Raw genomic sequence first — 26,917 nt, 5'->3', positions numbered from 1 at the left:
AGGGTCAAACTTGATGTGAAGTTGTTTAACTACTGTAGAAATGCCTAACTCTGATTGGTTGGTTTTGAAGTGGCCGTTTTGGCTATCCTCTATGACCATCTCTCGCAAACTCTGTCCTGGGGCCCCCTCTGGGTGCACAGTTTAAGTTTTTTGCCCTAGCGCTACACAGCTGGGGGGGGACAGGACAGAGTTTGACACAGCAGCAGTACTCTCTGTCCCTCTCTAAAGGCATTGTGTGAAAGGTCAGTGGATATGTAAATCAGACTCGTAAGGCCTCTCTGTGAGATGAATTACCCTAATCCCAGCCCTAAAGCCCCTGAGACCGCAGCAGTGTCCCCGATGCATAAAGGTTAATTAAGCTGGCACGGCTGGGCTGCCGATTTCCTGCTGCTAATGGATGCCTATGGGGAATCAATCAAATGTATTTATAAAGCCCTTTTTACATCAGCAGTTGTCACAAAGTGCTTATACAGAAACCCAGGCTAAAACAGCAAGCAATGCAGATGTAGAAGCACAGTGGCTAGGGAAAACTCCCTAGAAAGGCAGGAATCTAGGAAGAAACCTAGAGGAACCAGGCTCTGAGGGATGGCCAGTCCTCTTCTGGGTCTTGGTGAGGAGTGTGTGGCCCTACAGCAGGCTGGAATGACCCTACAGCAGGCTAGAATGACCCTACAGCAGGCTGGAATGACCCTACAGCAGGCTAGAATGACCCTACAGCAGGCTAGAATGGCCCTACAGCAGGCTAGAATGACCCTACAGCAGGCTAGAATGACCATACAGCAGGCTAGAATGACCCCACAGCAGGCTGGAATGACCCCACAGCAGGCTGGAATGACCCCACAGCAGGCTAGAATGACCCCACAGCAGGCTAGAATGACCCCACAGCAGGCTGGAATGATCCTACAGCAGGCTGGAATGACCCCACAGCAGGCTAGAATGACCCCACAGCAGGCTAGAATGACCCCACAGCAGGCTGGAATGATCCTACAGCAGGCTGGAATGACCCCACAGCAGGCTGGAATGGCCCTACAGCAGGCTAGAATGACCCTACAGCAGGCTAGAATGACCCTACAGCAGGCTAGAATGACCCCACAGCAGGCTGGAATGACCCCACAGCAGGCTGGAATGACCCCACAGCAGGCTAGAATGACCCCACAGCAGGCTAGAATGACCCCACAGCAGGCTGGAATGATCCTACAGCAGGCTGGAATGTCTCTCGTCTTTCACAACTTGTGTGTAGGATCTCTGTTCAGAGTCAGGAAAGCTATTGTACATTCACAACAGGTGAGAAGAGCCTCATGGTTGAGGAGAAGCCCCTCTGTTTTTGTGTGTCCAGACCTATAGTTCACCCCCTGTGTTGGTCTCTAACAGGTCAGAGTGGTCTGGGGAAGTCGACCCTGATGAACACCCTGTTCAAGTCTAAGGTCAGCAGGAAGTCTGTGGTGTCCACCCCCGAGGAGAGGATCCCCAAGACCATCGAGATCAAGTCCATCAGTCACGGTAACACACACACACACACACACACACATACGGATCTGTGGTAATCAGTATACATTTAACAATGTAATACATGTCATGGATTTCTCCTGTGTCTCTCTGTCTAGACATTGAAGAGAAGGGCGTGAGGATGAAACTAACGGTAATCGACACTCCCGGCTTTGGGGACCACATCAACAACGAGAACTGGTGAGTTGTAGTTTTTTTTGTTATCCCTACCACAGAGTGAATGACTGGGTCGTCGCCTGTCTGTGAACTCCATTTCCCATGTGCCCCCCCCCCAACAGCTGGCAGCCAATCATGAAGTTCATCAATGACCAGTATGAGCAGTACCTGCAGGAGGAGATCAACATCAACAGGAAGAAGAGGATCCCAGACTCACGGGTTCACTGCTGCATGTACTTCATACCACCTACTGGACACTGGTGAGTTATGGACACTCACACACACTCTCTCTCGCTCTCTCTCTCTCACACACACACACACACAAACACACACACTCTGTTTGTCTGGGACTTCACCACTTCCTCTAGACTGCCCCCCTTTTCTTTCGACCACTTGTAGACGTCATCTTGTCCACCGAGACTCAGAGGTATCGCTTTGGGAATCAGGTTTCACAAAGACTCAGATGCTATAGTACCCAATCGTATAGACTGTGAAAGCAAACAATGAGTGCCAGGGAGACTAAGACCATGTATGTACGACAAAGCGTTTAGGATACGTTTGTATATTTGACCAGGAACCGCGACCGTGGCAAATTTGAGAGAATTACTTCATATTAACTAACTGAAATATAAACATCAAAATCCTAGACATTCATGCAAAGTTAAAAGCACTTTATTCTAATCGACGGGGAAATCGTGAAGTGGCTTCAGTATGTCTCAGCGCATGTAAAGATTCTGTCAAGGTCCTGCAGTCTTTTAGACGTGTATGCATTACTAACAGAATAGTTTTAAACACCCAGGTGGTGGCTGTTTGTCCACTAGTTATTCTCTGGAGTGTATTGAGTGTGTGTATCCCACTGTTTGACACACTCCCTCACCTCCTCCTTATGACACCACAGCTGCATAGTGTGTGTGTGTGTGTGTGTGTGTGTGTGTGTGTGTGTGTGTGTGTGTGTGTGTGTGTGTGTGTGTGTGTGTGTGTGTGTGTGTGTGTGTGTGTGTGTGTGTGTGTGTGTGTGTGTGTGTGTGTGTGTGTGTGTGCCCCTATGTGGCAGCTCTACAGTCAGTGCATTGTCTTTCGCAAAGCACGAGCCAAGGCTTTTTCCCTCGTTCTCTCGTCCCAAAAGCTAAAATGCCTCTCTTCCCCTGCCAATCCCCTCCCTCTCTCACCCCCTTGACCTCGAGTGCCCCCTAATCCCCCCTCCCCCCGAAACAGGCTCTCTTGGAAACTTCCAAGCACCTGTCCCCTCTAGGGACCTCTTAATCAGGCCTGGAAACGGGGGGAGCAGTAAGTAGGATCTTCTTTACTGCCACCAGGAGACTTCAGAGCAGGAGCATAAAGAGGAGTCCTACCCCTCCACTCACTGTGGGGCTGAAGCTACAACCTGGCACTGGGCTAGAGAACACAAGCAACAGGCATAGGGATGCATAAAATACACACACACACACACACACACACACACACACACACACACACACACACACACACACACACACACACTGTCAGCAAAAGCAGATGGGATGACAGGAGCTGGGGGAAGAGACACTAATAATGTGTTGAGTAGCCAATGCGCCTCTACAGGACAATCTAAGGATGAAACCCTGGTGTTCTTACAGCACTATAGATCTGACTGTGGGTTGAACCTGGCTCTGTGGGTTGAACCTGGCTCTGTGGGTTGAACCTGGCTCTGTGGGTTGAACCTGGCCCTGTGGGTTGAACCTGGGTTGAACCTGGCCCTTTGGGTTGAACCTGGGTTGAACCTGGCCCTTTGGGTTGAACCTGGCTCAGGGTCTAGACTCAAAGGTTCTGGAACTATTCTCCCAACTCCCGTTCTTCTCTCCTCTTCATTGCTCTCACAGATGACTTCTCCTCTATGGTTGAGGTCTGCAACAAGGGCCTGGAACCAATTACTAACACACCATGCCAAGGCCATGGCTGCGTAACAAATGACCCCCTGTTACCTATTTAGTCCACTACTATTGACCAGGGCTCTGGTCAAAAGTAGGGAACTACATAGGGAATAGGATGCCATTTGGGAATGAGCCCGTGTGTCTAGCACAGCTCCATGCTTTGGTGCCATTATGTCCGTAATGGACACTACGCTGAATATTCAGTAATACTGGCATCCCATATCACCAAATAATAGCAGAGACATCAAGTTTTATAGCCCAATGGTTGTGGCTCTTTTTATTGTCAAACTTCAATTTGGAGGTATTAGGCCTTGGGTTAGTAGGAGTACTTTAAGTGTCAGCAATTTGCTTCAAGGTCTCTTTTAGTAGCTCGACCGGTTTTCCATCGACGTAGGATGCGTCCCAAATGGCACCCTATGCTCTGTGGGCTATGGCCAAAAGTAGTGCTCTATATAGGGAATAAGATGCCATTTTGGTCGCACCTGTAGCCAATGGAAGTGCATAGCAGCCGTTGACTGAATGGTTGACCGCACTCCTTCCCTCTAGGCTGTCCTCGTGTTACCTCACGAAGGATGCTTTCCTTGAGAACTACCAGGGTAACCCACGGTTACGCCAGGCAATGTTGCACTCGGACTCTCTTGACCCGTGAGGTGGTTTTAAAGACATCAGAGAAAGAGGAGGGAAGAGAGCAGTCTACGGTGCGGTCACCCCCCTTCCTCTACATGGTTGCTTCCATTTTGACCACAGAACAGCTTTCGGAGGGTTAGCAGTGACAGCTCACCCCTCCCTCTGCAGACACAGCTACCAAGTTGACTGTTTCCCTTTTTGAAGTGGAGGATTTGAGCATATGACGTCTCTCTGTGTGCATAAATATGTACAGTACATATGTTTAGTGTGTAGGAGTGCATTTTGTGTGTTGACCTTTTTGTTAATAATTTCCCGTTTAAGTGAAGAACTGGAGTTTAGCTACATTGTGTGTGCACATTGTGCATGTGCATGTCTATCTGTGGTATGTGTGTGTGTTGACCAATATGTGATGCACATGTGCATGTCTATCTGTGGTAGGTGTGTGTTGACCGATATGTGATGTGCATGTCTATCTGTGGTGTGTGTGTGTGTGTGTTGACCGATATGTGATGCACATGTGCATGTCTATCTGTGGTAGGTGTGTGTTGACCGATATGTGATGCACATGTGCATGTCTATCTGTGGTATGTGTGTGTTGACCGATATGTGATGTGCATGTCTATCTGTGGTATGTGTGTGTTGACCGATATGTGATTCACATGTGCTGTGCGTCCATTTGAACCTCGGTCTCATCTATTTGTTCCGGAGCGTGTGAACATTTTCATAGTCGAACATCTACCGTATGTATTTACAGACCTGTGTACAGTGTACAGTAGGCCTACATACCACTGATGCACATGAAACACGTGTGTGTCTGACTTACAGTCCACAAAGCGGAGGTCACGGTTCCTGAGGGGACAGGAGATCAAATTATAGGCGGAGCCAAGGAGAGCTGCAGCAGGGGATCATTGACCTATGGGGGGGATCTCTCTCACACTCTCCCTTTTTATTTTTATTTCCCTTTACCATGAAGTGGTGTTGACTGTCTGTCTCTGTCTCTGTCGCTCCTCGCTCTCTCTCTTACCGTGTCACGTGGGTCTCTCTCGGACACCCTTGGAAGGTAGTATGACGTATATTGACATGTGTTGTGTTCTGTTCCCGCACCGTTCAGTGTGCATGTCTCTCCTCTCTCCTGAGGTGGCCCCTCTATACTCCAGCTGCTCCAGGTCTTTGAACCAGGGTGACCCAGCATGGCTGGGAGAATTGGAGGGGAGAGGAGAGCAGAAGGAGCTGGAGAGGGGAACAACCAGAGGCACTACTGCCAGCCAGGCAGAGAGTGGTGATACCATAAAGAGAGGCTGAAAAGAGATTTGGGGAAAAGAAAGAGAGAGACTGAAAAGAGATTGGGGGAAAAGAGAGGGAGCATATAAGGAGGAGGAGGAGGAGGGGGCACTGCCAGGCCAGCTATGGTGGTGCGCATACGATTATCAGAAATTCAGAATTAGCAGAGAGCCCACTCTGTAAATGTGATGTACTTGTAAAGAGTATTGTTCCCAACGATACGTCTTCAAATTAACAACATCAAAAAGGGCTGTTTTTAGATATTCATATTTTCAATGTTGAATAAATGAATGTGAAAATGTGCATTTCAGAATCTAGACACACGGAACAACCAGAGGCCCTGCCAGGCTAGCTATAGCCTGAACATTCTCCTCTGATAGAGAACAGATAGGAGAGTGTACTACTTCCGGCGCCGAAAAGAGATGGCCGCCTCGCTTCGTGCTCCTTGGAAAATATGCAGTATTTTGTTTTTTTACGTGTTATTTCTTACATCGGTACCCCGGGTAATCTTAGGTTTCATTACATACAGTCGGGAGGAACTACTGAATATACGATTAACGTCAACTCATCATCGTTCCTACCAGGAATATGACTTTCCCGAAACGGATCCAGTGTCTTGCCTTCCACACAATACAATGGATCTGATCCCAGCCGGCGACCCTGTGCGACGCCGAAAAAGGGGAAAACGTGGCGGTCTCGTGGTCAGGCTTCGGAGACGGGCACATCGCGCTCCACTCCCTAGCATACTACTCGCCAATGTCCAGTCTCTTGACAATAAGGTTGATGAAATCCGAGCACGGGTAGCATTCCAGAGAGACATCAGGGATTGCAACGTGCTCTGCTTCACGGAAACATGGCTAACTCAAGGGACGCTAACGGAGTCGGTGCAGCCAGCTGGTTTCTCCATGCATCGCGCCGACAGAAACAAACATCTTTCCGGTAAGAAGAGGGGCAGGGGGGTATGCCTTATGATTAACGAGAAGTGGTGTGATCATCATAACAACACACAAGAACTCAAGTCGTTCTGTTCACCTGATCTAGAACTCCTCACAATCAAATGTCGACCGCATTATCTACCAAGGGAATTCTCGTCAATCATAATCACAGCCGTATACATTCCCCCCCAAGCAGACACATCGATGGCCCTGAACGAACTTTATCTGACTCTTTGTAAACTGGAAACCACACACCCTGAGGCTGCATTCATCGTAGCTGGGGATTTTAACAAGGCTAATCTAAAAACAAAACTCCCTAAATTCTATCAGCATATCGATTGTGCTACCAGGGCTGGAAAAACACTAGACCATTGTTACACTAATTTCCGCGACGCTTATAAGGCCCTCCCCCGCCCCCCTTTCGGAAAAGCTGACCACGACTCCATTTTGTTGATTCCAGCCTACAAACAAAAACTCAAACAACAAGCTCCCGCGCTCAGGTCTGTTCAACGCTGGTCCGACCAATCTGAATCCACGCTTCAAGACTGCTTCGATCACGCAGATTGGAATATGTTCCGCATCGCGTCCAACAACAATATTGACGAATATGCTGATTCGGTGAGCGAGTTCATTAGGAAGTGCATTGACGATGTCGTACCCACAGCAACGATAAAAACATTCCCAAACCAGAAACCGTGGATTGACGGCAGCATTCGCGTGAAACTGAAAGCGCGAACCACTGCTTTTAACCTGGGCAAGGTGACCGGAAGCATGACCGAATACAAACAGTGTAGCTATTCTCTCCGCAAGGCAATCAAACAGGCCAAGTCTCAGTACAGAGACAAAATCGAGTCGAAATTCAACAGCTCAGACACAAGAGGTATGTGGCAGGGTCTACAGTCAATCACGGATTACAAAAAGAAAACCAGCCCCGTCGAGGACCAGGATGTCTTGCTCCCAGACAGGCTAAACAACTTTTTTGCCCGCTTTGAGGACAATACAGTGCCACTGACACGGCCCCCTACCAAAACCTGCGGGCTCTCCTTCACTGCAGCCGAGGTGAGTAAAACATTTAAACGTGTTAACCCTCGCAAGGCTGCAGGCCCAGACGGCATTCCCAGCCGCGTCCTCAGAGCATGCGCAGACCAGCTGGCTGGTGTGTTTACGGACATATTCAATCAATCCTTATCCCAGTCTGCTGTTCCCACATGCTTCAAGAGGGCCACCATTGTTCCTGTTCCCAAGAAAGCTAAGGTAACTGAGCTAAACGACTACCGCCCCGTAGCACTCACTTCCGTCATCATGAAGTGCTTTGAGAGACTAGTCAAGGACCATATCACCTCCACCCTACCGGACACCCTAGACCCACTCCAATTTGCTTACCGACCCAATAGGTCCACAGACGACGCAATCGCAACCACACTGCACACTGCCCTAACCCATCTGGACAAGAGGAATACCCATGTGAGAATGCTGTTCATCGATTACAGCTCAGCATTTAACACCATAGTACCCTCCAAACTCGTCATCAAGCTCGAGACCCTGGGTCTCGACCCCGCCCTGTGCAACTGGGTCCTGGACTTCCTGACGGGCCGCCCCCAGGTGGTGAGGGTAGGTAACAACATCTCCACCCCGCTGATCCTCAACACTGGGGCCCCACAAGGGTGCGTTCTGAGCCCTCTCCTGTACTCCCTGTTCACCCACGACTGCGTGGCCATGCACGCCTCCAACTCAATCATCAAGTTTGCGGATGACACTACAGTGGTAGGCTTGATCACCAACAACGACGAGACGGCCTACAGGGAGGAGGTGAGGGCCCTCGGAGTGTGGTGTCAGGAAAATAACCTCATACTCAACGTCAACAAAACAAAGGAGATGATTGTGGACTTCAGGAAACAGCAGAGGGAGCACCCCCCTATCCACATCGACGGGTCAGTAGTGGAGAAGGTGGAAAGTTTTAAGTTCCTCGGTGTACACATCACGGACAAACTGAACTGGTCCACCCACACAGACAGCGTTGTGAAGAAGGCGCAGCAGCGCCTCTTCAACCTCAGGAGGCTGAAGAAATTCGGCTTGTCACCAAAAGCACTCACAAACTTCTACAGATGCACAATCGAGAGCATCCTGTCGGGCTGTATCACCGCCTGGTACGGCAACTGCTCCGCCCACAACCGTAAGGCTCTCCAGAGGGTAGTGAGGTCTGCAGAACGCATCACCAGGGGCAAACTACCTGCCCTCCAGGACACCTACACCACCCGATGTCACAGGAAGGCCATAAAGATCATCAAGGACAACAACCACCCAAGCCACTGCCTGTTCACCCCGCTATCATCCAGAAGGCGAGGTCAGTACAGGTGCATCAAAGCAGGGACCGAGAGACTGAAAAACAGCTTCTATCTCAAGGCCATCAGACTGTTAAACAGCCACCACTAACATTTAGCGGCCGCTGCCAACATACTGACTCAACTCCAGCCACTTTAAAAATGGGAATTGATGGAAATTATGTAAAAATGTACCACTAGCCACTTTAAGCAATGCCACTTAATACAATGTTTACATACCCTACATTACCCATCTCATATGTATATATACTGTACTCTATATCATCTACTGCATCTTGCCATCTTTATGCAATACATGTACCACTAGCCACTTTAAACTATGCCACTTTATGTTTACATACCCTACAGTACTCATCTCATATGTATATACCGTACTCTATACCATCTACTGCATCTGCCATGCCGTTCTGTACCACCACTCATCCATATATCTTTATGTACATATTCTTTATCCCTTACACTTGTGTGTGTGTAAGGTAGTAGTGTGGAATTGTTAGGTTAGATTACTGTTGGTTATTACTGCATTGTCGGAACTAGAAGCACAAGCATTTCGCTACACTCGCATTAACATCTGCTAACCATGTGTATGTGACTAATAAAATTTGATTTGATTTGATTTGATTTGATTTATACAGGATAGAAAGAGATGAGATGGGGAAGAGAGAAGGTTTGTAGGAGGACAGAAGAGTAGAGAAGCTCTAAGACTTGACAATTTGGGAGTAGGATGCACAAGCTTTGTGTGAGTGGTCAATTGAGGACAATATCTCTCATCACATGATGCTCAATATAGATATGTATTCAATTGCATTATCCAACACGTTTCAACTCCTAAAACTGCCAACCATGACAAATCTTGAGAGGACCTTTATATGTTTGCAGGCTTATATAAGTTTCAGTTCTTAACCATTTTGTGTTTAACCTTGGAAAGAGGTTGTGATTCGTCTTTTAAATTTAATAATTAGGATTATACTGGCACACTGCTGCACAATCACATTATCGATCAGAAAATAATAGACAATGGACCATCGGTGCCCCCTAGTGGTATATCTGTCTCATAACATCCATGACTGAAAAGTCTTCAGTGGATGTGACATTCATTGCCTCACAACTGCTTTATCATACGTCTCAAAAGAAATGTCCTTTGTGATTGAATAAACGTTTTGGACATGTTTTCAATTATACCACAGTGCTGCATTACAATATAACCTACCAAGCTAAGCTACAGGACTGTTTTGCTAGCACAGACTGGAATATGCTCCGGGATTCTTCTGATGTCATTGAGGAGTACACCACATCAGTCACTGGCTTCATCAATAAGTGCATTGATGACATTGTTCCCACAGTGACTGTACGTACATACCCCAACCAGAAGCCATGGATTACAGGCAACATCTGCACTGCGCTAAAGGGTAGAGCTGCCGCCTTCAAGGAGCAGGACTGTAACCCGGAAGCTTATAAGAGATCCTGCTATGCCCTACAACGAACCATCAAACAGGCAAAGCATCAATACAGGACTAAGGTTGAATCGTACTACCCCGGCTCCGACTCTCGTCGGAAGTTGCAGGGCTTGGAAACTATTACAGACTACAAAGGGAAGCACAGCCGCAAGCTGCCCAGTGACACGAGCCTACCAGACGAGCTAAATTACTTCTATGCTCACAAAACATCCGGCGCCGGAACGAGATGGCCGCCTCGCTTCGCGTTCCTTGGAAAATATGCAGTATTTTGTTTTTTTATGTGTTATTTCTTACATCGGTACCCCAGGTAATCTTAGGTTTCATTACATACAGTCGGGAGGAACTACTGAATATACGATTAACGTCAACTCATCATCGTTCCTACCAGGAATATGACTTTCCTGAAACGGATCCAGTGTTTTGCCTTCCACCCAATACAATGGATCTGATCCCAGCCGGCGACCCTGTGCGACGCCGTAAAAGGGGCAAACGAGGCGGTCTCCTGGCCAGGCTTCGGAGACGGGCACATCGCGCTCCACTCCCTAGCATACTACTCGCCAATGTCCAGTCTCTTGACAATAAGGTTGATGAAATCCGAGCACGGGTAGCATTCCAGAGAGACATCAGGGATTGCAACGTGCTCTGCTTCACGGAAACATGGCTAACTCAAGAGACGCTAACGGAGTCGGTGCAGCCAGCTGGTTTCTTCATGCATCGCGCCGACAGAAACAAACATCTTTCTGGTAAGAAGAGGGGCGGGGGGGTATGCCTTATGATTAACGAGACGTGGTGTGATCATCATAACAACACACAGGAACTCAAGTCATTCTGTTCACCTGATCTAGAACTCCTCACAATAAAATGTCGACCGCATTATCTACCAAGGGAATTCTCTTCAATCATAATCACAGCCGTATATATTCCCCCCCAAGCAGACACATCGATGGCCCTGAACGAACTTTATCTGAGTCTTTGTAAACTGGAAACCACACACCCTGAGGCTGCATTCATCGTAGCTGGGGATTTTAACCAGGCTAATCTAAAAACAAAACTCCCTAAATTCTATCAGCATATCGATTGTGCTACCAGGGCTGGAAAAACCCTAGATCATTGTTATACTAATTTCCGCGACGCATATAAGGCCCTCCCCCGCCCCCCTTTCGGAAAAGCTGACCACGACTCCATTTTGTTGATTCCAGCCTACAAACAGAAACTAAAACAACAAGCTCCCGCGCTCAGGTCTGTTCAACGCTGGTCCGACCAATCTGATTCCACGCTTCAAGACTGCTTCGATCACGCGGATTGGAATATGTTCCGCATTGCGTCCAACAACAATATTGACGAATAAGCTGATTCGGTGAGCGAGTTCATTAGGAAGTGCATTGACGATGTCGTACCCACAGCAACGATTAAAACATTCCCAAACCAGAAACCGTGGATTGACGGCAGCATTCGCGTGAAACTGAAAGCGCGAACCACTGCTTTTAACCAGGGCAAGGTGACCGGAAGCATGACCGAATACAAACAGTGTAGCTATTCTCTCCGCAAGGCAATCAAACAGGCTAAGTCCCAGTACAGAGACAAAATCGAGTCGCAATTAAACAGCTCAGACACAAGAGGTATGTGGCAGGGTCTACAGTCAATCACGGATTACAAAAAGAAAACCAGCCCCGTCGCGGACCAGGATGTCTTGCTCCCAGACAGGCTAAACAACTTTTTTGCCCGCTTTGAGGACAATACAGTGCCACTGACACGGCCCCCTACCAAAACCTGCGGGCTCTCCTTCACTGCAGCCGAGGTGAGTAAAACATTTAAACGTGTTAACCCTCGCAAGGCTGCAGGCCCAGACGGCATTCCCAGCCGCGTCCTCAGAGCATGCGCAGACCAGCTGGCTGGTGTGTTTACGGACATATTCAATCAATCCTTATCCCAGTCTGCTGTTCCCACATGCTTCAAGAGGGCCACCATTGTTCCTGTTCCCAAGAAAGCTAAGGTAACTGAGCTAAACGACTACCGCCCCGTAGCACTCACTTCCGTCATCATGAAGTGCTTTGAGAGACTAGTCAAGGACCATATCACCTCCACCCTACCGGACACCCTAGACCCACTCCAATTTGCTTACCGACCCAATAGGTCCACAGACGACGCAATCGCAACCACACTGCACACTGCCCTAACCCATCTGGACAAGAGGAATACCCATGTGAGAATGCTGTTCATCGATTACAGCTCAGCATTTAACACCATAGTACCCTCCAAACTCGTCATCAAGCTCGAGACCCTGGGTCTCGACCCCGCCCTGTGCAACTGGGTCCTGGACTTCCTGACGGGCCGCCCCCAGGTGGTGAGGGTAGGTAACAACATCTCCACCCCGCTGATCCTCAACACTGGGGCCCCACAAGGGTGCGTTCTGAGCCCTCTCCTGTACTCCCTGTTCACCCACGACTGCGTGGCCATGCACGCCTCCAACTCAATCATCAAGTTTGCGGATGACACTACAGTGGTAGGCTTGATTACCAACAACGACGAGACGGCCTACAGGGAGGAGGTGAGGGCCCTCGGAGTGTGGTGTCAGGAAAATAACCTCACACTCAACGTCAACAAAACAAAGGAGATGATTGTGGACTTCAGGAAACAGCAGAGGGAGCACCCCCCTATCCACATCGACGGGTCAGTAGTGGAGAAGGTGGAAAGTTTTAAGTTCCTCGGTGTACACATCACGGACAAACTGAATTGGTCCACCCACACAGACAGCGTCGTGAAGAAGGCGCAGCAGCGCCTCTTCAACCTCAGGAGGCTGAAGAAATTCGGCTTGTCACCAAAAGCACTCACAAACTTCTACAGATGCACAATCGAGAGCATCCTGTCGGGCTGTATCACCGCCTGGTACGGCAACTGCTCCGCCCACAACCGTAAGGCTCTCCAGAGGGTAGTGAGGTCTGCAGAACGCATCACCGGGGGCAAACTACCTGCCCTCCAGGACACCTACACCACCCGATGTCACAGGAAGGCCATAAAGATCATCAAGGACAACAACCACCCAAGCCACTGCCTGTTCACCCCGCTATCATCCAGAAGGCGAGGTCAGTACAGGTGCATCAAAGCAGGGACCGAGAGACTGAAAAACAGCTTCTATCTCAAGGCCATCAGACTGTTAAACAGCCACCACTAACATTTAGCGGCCGCTGCCAACATACTGACTCAACTCCAGCCACTTTAAAAATGGGAATTGATGGAAATTATGTAAAAATGTACCACTAGCCACTTTAAACAATGCCACTTAATATAATGTTTACATACCCTACATTACCCATCTCATATGTATATACTGTACTCTATATCATCTACTGCATCTTGCCATCTTTATGTAATACATGTACCACTAGCCACTTTAAACTATGCCACTTTATGTTTACATACCCTACAGTACTCATCTCATATGTATATACCGTACTCTATACCATCTACTGCATCTTGCCTATGCCGTTCTGTACCACCACTCATTCATATATCTTTATGTACATATTCTTTATCCCTTTACACTTGTGTGTGTATAAGGTAGTAGTTGTGGAATTGTTAGGTTAGATTACTTGTTGGTTATTACTGCATTGTCGGAACTAGAAGCACAAGCATTTCGCTACACTCGCATTAACATCTGCTAACCATGTGTATGTGACTAATAAAATTTGATTTGATTTGACTTTGAGGCAAGTAACATGAGAGCATCAGTGTTCCGGACGACTGTGTGATCACACTCTCCGTAGCCGATGTGAGTAAGACCTTTAAACAGGTCAACATTCACAAGGCCGCAGGGCCAGACGGATTACCAGGACGTGTACGCCGAGCATGCGCTGACCAACTGGCAAGTGTCTTCACTGACATTTTCAACCTGTCCCTGACAGAGTCTGTAATACCAACATGTTTCAAGCAGACCACCATAGTCCCTGTGCCCAAGAACATTAAGGTATCCTGCCTAAATGACTACCGACCCGTAGCACTCACGTCTGTAGCCATGAAGTGCTTTGAAAGGCTGGTCATGGCTCACATCAATGCCATTATCCAAGAAACCCTAGACCCACACCCCAATTTGCATACTGCCCCAACAGATCCACAGATGATGTAATCTCTATTGCACTCCACACTGCTCTTTCACACCTGGACAAAAGGAACACCTATGTGAGAATGCTATTCATTGGCTACAGCTCAGCGTTCTTCACCATAGTGCCCTCAAAGCTCATCACTAAGCTAAGGATCCTGGGACTAAACACCTCCATCTGCAACTGGATCCTGGACCTCCTGACAGGCTGCCCCCAGGTGGTGAGGGTAGGTAATCCGCCATGCTGATCCTCAACACGGGTGCCCCTCATGGGTGCGTGCTCAGTTCCCTCCTGTACTCCCTGTTCACTCATGACTGCATGGCCAGGCACGACTCCAACACCATCATCAAGTTTGCAGATGACACAACAGTGGTAGGCCTGATCACCAAAAACGATGAGACAGCCTATAGGGAGAAGGTCAGAGACCTGGCCGTGTGGTGCCAGGACAACAACCTCTCCCTCAACGTGATCAAGACAAAGGAGATGATTGTGGACTACAGGAAAAGGAGGACCGAGCAAGCCCCCATTCTCATCGACGGGGCTGCAGGTTGAGAACTTCAAGTTCCTTGGTGTCCACATCACAAACAAACTATCATGGTCCAAACACACCAAGCCAGTTGTGAAGAGGGCACGACAAAGCCTATTCCCCCTCAGGAGACTGAAAAGATTTGGCATGTGTCCTCAGATTCTCAAAAGATTCTACAGCTGCACCATCGAGAGCATCCTGACTGGTTGCATCGCTGCCTGGTATGGCAACCGCTCGGCCTCGGAACGCAAAGCACTACAGAGGGTAGTGCGTGGGGACATGCTTCCCGCCATCCAGGACATCTATACCAGGCGGTGTCAGAGGAAGGCCCTACAAATTGTCAAAGACGCCAGCCACCTTAGTCATAGACTATTCTCTCTGCTACCGCACGGCAAGAGGTACCGGAGTGCAAGTCCAAAACGCTTCTTAATAGCTTCTACCCCCAAGCCATAAGACTCCTGAACAGCTAATCAAAGGGCTACCCAGATCCCTCTTTTACGCTGCTGCTACTCTCTGTTTATTATCAATGCATGGTCACTTTAACTCTACCTACATATACATACTACCTCAATTACCTCGACTAACCGGTGCCCCCGCACATTGACTCTGTACTGGTACCCCTTGTATATAGCCTCGCTATTGTTATTTTACCACTGCTGTTTAATTATTTGTTACTTTTATTTTCAAATGTTCTACTTATCTATTTTTTACTTAACACATTTTTCTTCTTAACTTCTTAAAGCATTGTTGGTTAAGGGCTTGTAAGTAAGCATTTCACTGTAAGGTCTACACCTGTTGTATTCTACGCATGTGGCAAATAACATTTGATTCAATCAGAAAATATCTCCTTTTCTCTGGAAGTTATCTTATTAACATCTTTCTCTCTCCTTCTCCCCCCTCCCCTCTCTCTCTCTCCCTCCATGTTGTCTCTCTCCAGTCTGAGGCCCCTGGATGTGGAGTTTATGAGTCGTCTGAGTAAAGTGGTCAACATAGTCCCTGTCATCGCTAAGGCAGATACACTCACCCTGGAGGAGAGGGACTTCTTCAAACAGACGGTAAGTTGTGTGCACGCATGTGTGTGTGTGTGTGATGTGTATACATGCACGTGTGTGTACACAAATCGCCTATGACGTTGATCTGTAGATTTGCTTTTAAACTAGTCCCTTTTGCACTACAACAACCTGACCTGGGCCTTTACAGCAGGGTAAAAACAGGGTAATGAGAGGGTAAGATCACACCACGCCGCACACACACACACACACACAGGGTAACGAGAGGGTAAGATCACACACAGGCCGGTATGAAGCGATGCCAGGCATTACAAACAGCAGCCATCTGGATAAACTACTGTACTCTGCCCAGTCTGGGGAGTAGCGGTATGAAACCCTGGAAAACTTAACGGATGTTTTTAGCCAGAAAGGAGCATTTTAAGAAGTGATTTATTTACAGTATTGCAGCTTTCTGTAAACCTCCGAGGCAGCTGACGTCTGCACAGATGCCAGTTTACTGTAGCAGGCTAGTCTCTTATTAGCAATAAGCTAATGGGTACAGGAGATGGAGAAACCACACAGGACCTCAGATGAGGAGTTCCCCTCCAGAGTTTAGAGTAAGGTTTATGCAGCACTCGGTAGAGGCTGTCTGGTAGCTATTTGGTAGAGGATGTCTAGTGGTGGAGGCTGTCTAGTGGTGGAGGCTGTCTAGTGGCTACTTGGTAGAGGCTGTCTAGTGGCTACTTGGTAGAGGCTGTCTAGTGGTGGAGGCTGTCTAGTATCTACTTGGTGGAGGCTGTCTAGTAGCTACTTGGTGGAGGCTGTCTAGTGGTAGAGGCTGTCTAGTGGTGGAGGCTGTCTAGTGGCTACTTGGTAGAGGCTGTCTAGTGGTGGAGGCTGTCTAGTGGCTACTTGGTGGAGGCTATCTAGTGGTGGAGGCTGTCTAGTGGTAGACTGTCTAGTAGCTACTTGGTGGAGGCTGTCTAGTGGTAGACTGTCTAGTAGCTACTTGGTGGAGGCTGTCTAGTGGTAGAGGCTGTCTAGTGGTAGGGCTGTCTAGTAGCTGCTCGGTAGAGGCTGTCTGGTAGCTGCTCGGTAGAGGCTGTCTGGTAGCTGCTCGGTAGAGGCTGTCTGGTAGCTGCTCGGTAGAGGCTGTCTGGTAGCTGCTCGGTAGAGGCTGTCTGGTAGCTGCTCGGCAGAGGCTGTCTGGTAGCTGCTCGGCAGAGGCTGTCTGGTAGCTGCTCGGCAGAGGCTGTCTGGTAGCTGCTCGGTAGAGGCTGTCTAGTTGAGGTCCGTCAGTAGCCACTCCTCCATGAAAGAAAGCGCAGCCCTTTCTGTTGATGACTCATGTCTATGGTATAGAGGCCATCTCTGCTGATTTAGAATTCAATGGAATTTTCTGTTGCTGCTTTCTCTTCCTGCTGTCTCTTGAAAGTTGCACCATACCAGGCCTCTGCACCCCCCTCTGTTCCAGTGTGTGTTTGGTGGTCAGCCTGGCAGAAGAAAAGAACATGCGCGCGCGCGCGCACACACTCTCGAGGGACGCTAGTCTCCCCCTCTCTGGCATCCAGAGACAGAACTTTATTAATTCTGGAGGAGGAAACACGCTGGGCGACTTGGCTACCGTTTTCCCCGACAATGGCCAATGAGAACAAGGGCAGGCGAGATGGAAGCTCTGGGGCTTGTAACCAGCTTGTTTTGGTTGGCTGCATGGACTGGGCAATGTACGACCCTGGGATTGTGATCTTAACGTTTCTTCCTTGTTCTCTGTTCACTGCAGCAGTTGACATGCAAAGGGAACCAGAGAGCTTTTTTATTGTTTTACCCTCTGTGTCCACAGTTCGTTGCGGGCGTGCGAGCGCGTGCTCTGGTCACGTTCCCTTGACTGTTGTAGGCTTATAATATAGGCCTAAGACTGAGAAAGTTACACGTTTAAACTTTCCAAGAAGTATAAACAGAGAAATGTAGAAAACCTGTTCAAACTGTCAAAGTAGTAATTGTGAGCGGAACGGTCATTCATTTAATGGCCATCACCACTGGCAGGAGAAGCCTGTCATTCTCACTCTATCTCTTGTCTGTGTTCCAGTCATTATAAAGACATAGAAGAAAGGCGGCCATTTTGTAAACCTGAGTGTCTGGCTGTATATTTGTGTAATAGTGGTTAACCTCCACATTAACTCTCATCATTAAAGATCATTTAACGTCAACACCAGCCTTAGCAGTGTTTACGGTGGACTCGGAGTGAGCTACTCTAGAATTGAGGTCAGTCATTTCCTATCCTGTTATATTTTCAGTCACTTTGACCTGATACTGGTCTAACAATCTGGCTATCTGCATGAATAATTTATATTTTTATTGTTGGCAGTTAGCCAGTGAAAGTTTAGTTGGAAGAATGAGTAGGCTTATTTACTGTCGGTGATACAAGTCTCAGCTTCCCTTCCCCCGGGCTTTCCCCTGGTGGTGAGTGAAAGGCTTTGGTGTGTGATGTACTGGGCAGGACACACACTCCTCCACCTCCAGGACTACCAGGATGACTTGGTAGATGACATGAGGTGGAAGCGGCCATTGTTTTGCCCTGACTGCTGTTCTACAGTACATTGATGTGACACTGCAACATGGTGTCAGATTGTGACGTGTTTCTGTTTTATGTTTGTGCAGATCAGGGAAGGACTGCGAGCCAACGGGATCGATGTCTACCCTCAGGAAGAGTTTGACGAGGATTCTGATGACAGGATGATCAATGATAAGATCAGGGTGGGTTTACAGTGTGTAAACGCATGCAGAATCACACACACACCCCACTGGCGCATGGATTCATTACAAAGCATTGTTGGTCTTAATGTGTGTGTGTGTGTGTGTGTGTGTGTGTGTGTGTGTGTGTGTGTGTGTGTGTGTGTGTGTGTGTGTGTGTGTGTGTGTGTGTGTGTGTGTGTGTGTGTGTGTGTGTGTGTGTGTGTGTGTGTGTGTGTGTGTGTGTGTGTCATCAGGAAATGATCCCATTTGCTGTGGTGGGGAGCGACCAGGAGTACCAGGTCAATGGAAAGAGGCTTCTGGGCAGAAAAACAAAGTGGGGAACCATAGAAGGTCATTCAACACACATTCAACACACACACAACCATTACTATCCCTGTCAAACTAATCATGTCAAATGGGTTGCACAGTGGAGAAACCATGAATACGTATGTTACTGCTTCCAGTACATGTTTAAATCCGAGCCAAATGATTGAGTCTTTTGTGACTATGAGCGAGTGTCTCATATCCACGTTTCTCTGGTCTGTGACTAAAGGCATTTCTGAGTCCCAGACCCAAGGAGGATTTACTGAGCCATAACACAGTGGGGGAAAAGGAGAGAGAGAGAGAGTCACAGCTCCTTTTTTCACTGGCGGACCGACTGTTTCCTTCCCAGATTGCACCTGGCCCCTCCAGGGCCCCTCTTGGCCCTTGGTGAATGCTCCTTTCATCACTCCACACTTGTATAGAACAACTATATTATTCTGGACCTCTATTCCTGTTAGGTCTGTTCAAAGAACCAACCAACCAGAGCTTAGAATACATAGCTTTCTAGTGTTCTGGTACTTAGTTCCTGTTCTGGAACTGTCAAGGTCTTCTTTAAACACCCATGGACTGTAATTGAACTCGAAGACAAAGGTGTGTTTAGGAGCACGGGTGTGATAAGAGTGAGTAATGTGGTTGTCCTCTGGCTGAGGGAACAATGACTCTAACCCAACCAGGCAGTCAGTGTGCTCAGGCGGAAGGAAGGAGGGAGGGAGGGAAGGAGGGAGTAAGGGAGGAAAGGATGAAGAGGGAGGGAGCAATCGGAGAGGAAGCTGCTGGGCACGTCTGCACCGATATCATAAATTAGGCCACAAGAGGAGGGAGGCCTGTGGGCCCAGGATTCTCATAGCCAGGATCTCGTTCTCCTCCTCTTTCTCCTCGTTCTCCTCCTCTTTCTCCTCGTTCTCCTCCTCTCTCCTCCTTTCTTTCTTTCTCTCTCTCGCTGATTCTCTTACTCATTCTCACTTTTTCTCCCTCTCTCCTCTTTCTTTCTGTCGTCTCTTACGTTCTCTTTTTCCTCTACCACTGCCCCAATCTCATTCTCTCTTTCTCATTATCGACCGTTCTTCCTCCCCCTCCTTCTCGTTCCATAAGTCAGAGAGGGCTGGTGCCAATACAGCAACATATACAACGTGTCTGTCTCTGTGTGTTCTTTTGTTAATCCCCTGTTTGCAATGGGTGGAGGAAAGTGTTACCCAGAGAAACATTTAAAACCAGCCTGGTTTTAAATTAAGGGAGACCCACCACCACATGAATCAGTACACCCACCCACAGACTGTGGTGGTTACACAGCAGCACCCTCTTCTCCCCCTCCTCTCCCCCACCCCTCCCTACCAGGGATGAAATGGAATTTAATTTCCTGTGCTGCGATTTCACATAAATAGCGCTCCTTTTTCATTTTGTGGGCTTGACATAACCGATCATTCAAACATAGAGAGTTTGTTAAACTGTCTGACTTGCCAAGGGGTGCTGAGATGTATTAAATGACTTCTAGTGGAAAGTGTAATCTTGATTTAAGATAATTGCTGCAGATGTAAAGTGAAATGGGCTTCCTTGACCGGTCTTTGGCACAACACTCCCATCTTGTGGCAGAGTGTAGAATAGCACATGGCATTTAACTTGTTACGCACACCCTGATACACAAAATATATGCTACGTGGCTATTGTATTGAATATTATTTGAGTAACTGTAAACAGAAAACACTTGCTGTTTATCCCATTGAATGCCATTTCATTTTCTTTACTCTCTTTTTGCAGTTGAGAATATTGCGCACTGTGAGTTTGCCTACCTGCGAGACCTTCTCATCAGGTGAATATTAACTGGGTTTTAAGTGATGGTGATACTGTGTTTGACCAGTGTTTTGATGACGCTTGATGTTTCTCTGGGTTACATTTCTCACTAAATCTTCATCTTTGTTTCCTCTCTGTCAGGACCCACATGCAGAACATCAAGGACATCACCAGTAGCATCCACTACGAGGTGTACCGCGTCCGCAGGCTGAACGAGACCAACGCCCAGCCCAATGGCCAGCCACCCAACACACTGGTTAACCCACAGCAGGCCAACGGGGCGGCAGTACAGCACCAAGTTCTGACCCATGAGATGTAGACGTCTGACCATCTGCACACACACACACACACACATACATACATACATACACACACACACACACACACACACACACACACACACACACACACACACACACACACATATATATATATCTTTAGTGGCTGGCAACTGTGACACACCACATGCAAACACACCACGTGACACACATTTGACACACACACACACACACACCCACCCACCCATCCTAACTGGCTGATACGGACTGTACACACTCCAAAGAGGATTCCAATATCAAGTGTATAACCATTTTTACATGATCAACTGCCAAAAGAGTTTCTGTTACCTGGAAGTTCTAGTGTAGGTAGTTGTAGGTCAGAGCTGTTGGGTAAACAGTACAAGATGTCCCCTAGGGAGATGGGATGCCACAGCATTCTAACATACAGAAGTGTACAGACCAGCTATCTTAAGTGTAGCAGATCAATTAGCTAAACTAGAAATAACTGGCCGAAATGGCCTGGTCTACGTCTGGGTTGTGCTGTATAGTGTTGTCTAGATATTGGAGATATTAGGAGGTAGAGTTTAGGTTCTTTGTATATTTTTGGACACATCTGCACTGCCCCGAAAAGCAGCAATGCAGTGTGGAGCAGCTTTGAAATCCCTTTGTCTTTTTCCATTGTGTTTTCATATGTTTAAGACCTCTTGCCAAACCATCCTGTCTATACCAATATGCCGATGTCATATGTTGTTAAACGTATCATGTTAATGCATCAAGTGCATTTTACATTTACTGTTGTGTTATAATATTATTCTATTGTTTATTGTCTGGATGGCGGGGATGCAGGGAACAGACATCCATCCCTATGCTCTCTCAGACCTTTCTCTAAACCAAATAAATGTCCTTTCTGTTTTAAAGAGAAGCAAATATATAGAATTGATTTATAAATAGGTATTTATGCTTGTTATGTATTCACTTTTTAATTGAGTTTGATATTCATATAGCTTACTCCCAGTCGGCCTACACACTCCCGTTGTTCTCAGAGAGTAGTTGTATCAGAGAGGATGGACAATCTACAGAGATCCTCTTTGGTTGTATCTCCTTGCCATCATGCATTGTCTCCCCTTTATTTATAGGGAATTGTATGAATCTAGATTTATATTCTGTCTTTTTGGACATGATACAGAATAGGACTACAGGTAGGTTGAATACGTTACCTATATACACAGCTTGAAATAATATTTAGTTCCCCTGACAGTTTTGCATTCCGGGTGTCGTCAATCTATAACTCCCTTATCTTCCCTACTATTCATCACTCAGCTAAAAACTCATAGACAGAGGTCAAAACCGAGAGTACTCTTCATTCAGCAATGTAGCTCGCATAACATAAATGACAAAAGTAAATACAATGTTTATTGCTGTATAGTTATTGTGTAATTTGTTATAGTATGATGAGAGTATGGTTTATCTTTGATATGCTGTCAAAGAAATAAAGATTGATATTTTTATTGTTTACAATTGTCTTGATTGCCAATTAATTTCACCTGTGGAGGTGACTCCTCTCTTAACCAATCACAAAAGCCCCTTTGCGCAAGTGCAATTTGGCATGTCTGAAACCGTGCGAAAAAGAAGGGTACCCCTTTATGTAGTTTGCCATCAAAGTTTGGGTTTTAGTGTCGTAACAAAGTGTCTTTGCAAAGTCATAATGGGGAAGACCAAGCTACAAGTTATTTTTAACAATCTGTGGGTGAATTGAGGTAAACACAATGTGTATTGGAGTTAGTTTTTTACATCAAATTAGGGTCATTAGCGTGAGCTAAGTCTAGAATGTGTTGTAGTCATATTTTCACGGATCCGTTTTAATCAGGTGATTGGATCTTTTAAATGCCAATGTTTTCCATGTCTACAAGCTCATGGCCAAGGGCCCATAGACCAGCGTTTCCGAAACTTGGTCCTTGGGCCCCCATATGGGTGAACTTTTTGTTTTTTTGCCCTAGCACTACACAGCTGATTCAAATAATGAATTCGTCGTCAAACTTTGATTATTTTAATCAGCTGTGTTGTGCTGGGGCATAAACCAAAACGTGTACCCCAGGACCAAGTTTGGGAAATGTTGCCATAGACAGTTGAATGTTCAGGGCTGGGAATACAGTATTGTGTGCATGTGTGAAGTGTGTTCTTGGAGAACACAGATGTCACATAACCCAGCAGATGGCACAGGGGGAGCTGACTGGCGCTGTCGTGGTATCCGGGGCTATAGATTGAACTTTAATATCATCATTAGTGCCTATTTGTATCCTGTCTCTCAGTTTTCAGCGAGGCTGCCTGCACAGTAGGGCAGGGGTTCTCAAACCTCTCCCCGGGGACCACCAGCCGTTCCATGTATTTGAACTATTCCAAAGCTAGAACACCTGATTCAACTTGTTGACTGTTCATCAAGCCCTTGACTTGTAGGTGAGTCCGGTGAGTTAGTTCAGGGCTACAACAAAATGGTGAAACGTCTGGGGGTCCCCGAGGAGAGGTTTGAGAACCCCTCCAGTAGGGGACCTTGCTCCACCTAGTGCCACACACAGAGTCAGGTGTGTGCACGCACACCCACAACACACATTGTAGGCAGTTACACATACACACACTCCACTCTACAGCGTCCCATCATTGTTCACCAAATGTTCTTCTGGGGAAGAATCCAAACAAAATGAATGGCTATTGTAAGGCGTGACGAGTTGAATATATATCTTCAGATTTATGCGACGCTAGGGAGCGGATGTGTTTTGTAAGCTGCTCTGTGTGATTTACTGTTCTCTGCAGGTTGTTGGCTCTGTTTGATCCCTCGGGGATCTGGAATCTTCCATTTTAACAGGTTAAAGGGGGGGGGGGGGTCTGAGTCATTTCATTCAATGTTTTGTGTTGGACTATGAGTGTTTAGTCCTGTGGCTACAGTTGGACTCTTGTTAGACATGGTTGTGGGTGAGTGGCATTTAATATGCACGTAGACACACACACACACTCCAGTTTGTTCTTTGAGTACTAGCATGGAACCCTTACCCCGAGTGCTCCTGAGATTGGTACACACTACACATTGTGGCGTGCATCCTTCAGTAGATGAAAGAAAGCTGTCAGGCAGAGATATGGTGGAGTAATGATGCCCATACTGTAACAAGCTCTAGCAGACTCTCGTTAAGAGAACATCAACAGCTCAAAAGGGCCAATTAAAAGCCACCACCAAATCTGTGCCCTTCACACACACATGATAAGGGCTCTTAGAACATCGCCTTTTTAAAATGTTGCATGCACTTCTTGTGTGGGTGTGTGGGCGCCTGCGTATGTGTATGACCAGGGTCATCAACTGGATTCAGCCGTGGGCCAATTATATATTTTTTGAGTGGATGGTCAGGGGGCTGGAACATTATTACAAATCATTTGTAGACTGCAAATTGACTCCAAAAAGCCCAAACGGATATAATATTTGACTAAAACATCATTTCAAACCTTGCTTTCATTTGTATACGATTGCATATATCTATTTTATTATGCGTGGGAATACTTCGTAACACATTTCCTGAATTAAAATCACTTGGAGCTGATTTGCTGGTGTTTTTAGTCTTATGTCCAATAACAAACTTGGGAGGCCAAATAAAATCCCCCAGTTGGGGCTACCTGGTTGTAGTATGAGTTAAGTGTGTCCCAGTGGAGAGCCCCAGGCTAGGGAGCGGCTAGGGAACGACTAGGGAACGGCTAGGGAACGGCTATACATCTGAGTAGCTATTTGTTATTGCTATTTTGTTGTTACTATTTAATTTTGTATTTAGTTAATTTTTCTTTTTAACTCTGCGTCGTTGAGAAGGGGGTCATAAGTAAGCATTTCACGGTAAAGTCTACACTGTTGTATTCAGCGCACGTGACATATCCAATTTGAAGAAGTAGGGTTTCAAACGTTTTCGGAAGATGGGCAGGGACTCTGCTTTCCTGATGTTAGGTTGAAGCTTGTTACACCATTGGGGTGCCAGGACAGAGAAGATCTTGGGCTGGGCTGAGCGGGAGGTGCCCTCCTCTAGAGGTGGGAGGGCCAAGAGACCAGAGGTGGCAGAACGGAGTCCTCCGTTTGGGGTGTAGGGTTTGAGCATAGCCTGAAAGTAGGGAGGGGCAGTTCCCCTTGCTGTTCCGTAGGCAATTACCAGTGGATGCAAGCTTCGACTGGAAACCAGTGGAGTGTGTGGAGGAGCAGGGTGACAATGGAGAACTTGGGAAGGTTGAACACAAGGTGGGCTACGGCATTCTGGCGTTAAGTTGCAGGGGTTTTATGGCACAAGCGGAGAGCCCAGCCAACAGAGTTTCAGTAGTCCAGACAGAAGATGACAAGTGCCTGGATTAGGACCTGCGCCGCTTCCTGTGTGAGGTAAGATCGTACTCTATGGATGTTGTAGAGCATGAACCTGCAGGAACGAGTCCCTGCTTTGATGTTTGCAGGGAATGACAGATTGTTGTCCATGGTCACGCCAAGGTTCTTTGAAGTCTGGGAGGGAAACCCCATGGCGTCAACTGTGATGGAGAAGTCTTGGAGCGGGCAGGCCTTCCCCGCCGGAGGAAGAGAAGCTCCTTCTTGTTGAGCTTGAGGTGGTGGACCGACTTCCAAGCTGAGATGTCTGCCAGGCACTCAGAGATGCATGTCGCCACCTGTGTGTCAGAAGGGGTGGGAAGGAGAAAAGTTGATAGGTGCAACTGTGAGGATATGATGGAGCTGAGTGATTTGGTGTTTAGAGAAGAGGGTCTAGAACTGAGCCCTGGGGGACACCGGTAGTGAGCACGTGTGGTGCAGACACAGATCCTCTCCACGTCACCTGGTAGGAGCGACCTGCCAGGTAGGATGCAACCCAAGAGTGTGCAGAGCAGAGCCTGAGCCAGCAGATGGGTCTAGGAGGATGAGAACACACTGAGAAGTGATTGAAGCTACAAAGAGCGTGTTGAAAGACCTTGAGTCTTTCTTCCCAGCTTAGATATCACTGTGTTTTAAGGTTCAAGTTTTAATGTCAGGTGTGTGGAGTTGGTATAAATGTGTGTGCATGTTGTGTGTGATGGAGTGTGAGTGTGTAGAGTCAGTGAAAAAAGAAATTAAATACAAGGGCCAATTCATTCTGTTAGCTATAGCTTGGGGGTAGTAGCTGTTTAGGAGCCTGTTGGTGTCAGACTTGATGCACCGGTACTGTTAGCCATGTATTTATGTTTGTGTGGTGATGCTGGTAGAGAAGAGAGAATGTGCACACATGCACGCACACACACACACATATAGTGTGCTTGTATAGGAGCCCTGCGGGAGTGTGTATACATACTAGATGTCATAGTGGTTCTGAGGAGATCCTAAACCATTACAAACAGTGATTGGGGAATGTTGTTTAAAATAAGGGTGGCATCTCATGCCACCAAGTCAATGAAGACCTATCTGGGCAAGGTCAAAAAGTATTACTTTCTCTCATTGCCGTCATGTCTGAACTAGGAAGATTGTGTGTGTGTGTGTGTGTGTGTGTGTGTGTGTGTGTGTGTGTGTGTGTGTGTGTGTCCGTCCGTCCGTCCGTCCAAAACTATAGCTAACTAACCCCTGGGTTTGGTGACCACCCCCGAGGAGAGGATCCCCAAGACCATCGAGATCAAGTCCATCAGTCACGGTAACCCACACATACGGTGGTGCCCAAACATATTGACACCCTTGATAAAGACGAGCAAAAAATTACGTTATAAAATAAATCATTCTAATACTGAGCTATATTGTATGTTCAAATAATGTGGAAATGATATTGTTTTATACTAGTACAATGGCTCAGAGAAAGAGATTTTGTTTAACAAGTAATACATTTTTTTCTTCAAAAACGTAGGAATCAAAGTGATTGACACCCCTGTTTTCAATACCTTGTCAATACCTTACCTTGCGATAAATAATGGCACTGAGCTTTTTTCTAAAACATTTTATGAGTTG

At 47.2% G+C, this 26,917-nt stretch overlaps 1 protein-coding gene across 10 annotated transcripts in view; it reads left to right on the top strand.

Annotated features, from left to right (window-relative positions):
* LOC139568511 (septin-9-like) overlaps window positions 1-22,455 on the top strand; it is a 90,767-nt gene extending 68,312 nt beyond the window's left edge. For all 10 annotated transcript variants that reach the window (XM_071390378.1, XM_071390382.1, XM_071390379.1 and 7 more), the window contains 8 exons: window positions 1,372-1,500; window positions 1,605-1,686; window positions 1,785-1,922; window positions 15,775-15,892; window positions 18,485-18,580; window positions 18,814-18,910; window positions 20,639-20,690; window positions 20,813-22,455. In XM_071390378.1, coding sequence (XP_071246479.1) covers window positions 1,372-1,500; window positions 1,605-1,686; window positions 1,785-1,922; window positions 15,775-15,892; window positions 18,485-18,580; window positions 18,814-18,910; window positions 20,639-20,690; window positions 20,813-20,990 — 890 coding nt within the window. In that variant the 3' untranslated portion in view covers window positions 20,991-22,455. The remainder of the gene's footprint in view (window positions 1-1,371; window positions 1,501-1,604; window positions 1,687-1,784; window positions 1,923-15,774; window positions 15,893-18,484; window positions 18,581-18,813; window positions 18,911-20,638; window positions 20,691-20,812) is intronic.
* Window positions 22,456-26,917: the final 4,462 nt, after the last annotated feature.

This window comes from Salvelinus alpinus, chromosome 2 (assembly GCF_045679555.1).
Source record: "Salvelinus alpinus chromosome 2, SLU_Salpinus.1, whole genome shotgun sequence".
NCBI classification, from domain to species: domain Eukaryota; kingdom Metazoa; phylum Chordata; class Actinopteri; order Salmoniformes; family Salmonidae; genus Salvelinus; species Salvelinus alpinus.
The sequence above is the reverse complement of the archived record's forward strand: the minus strand, read 5'-3'. Positions and strand labels throughout refer to the sequence as shown.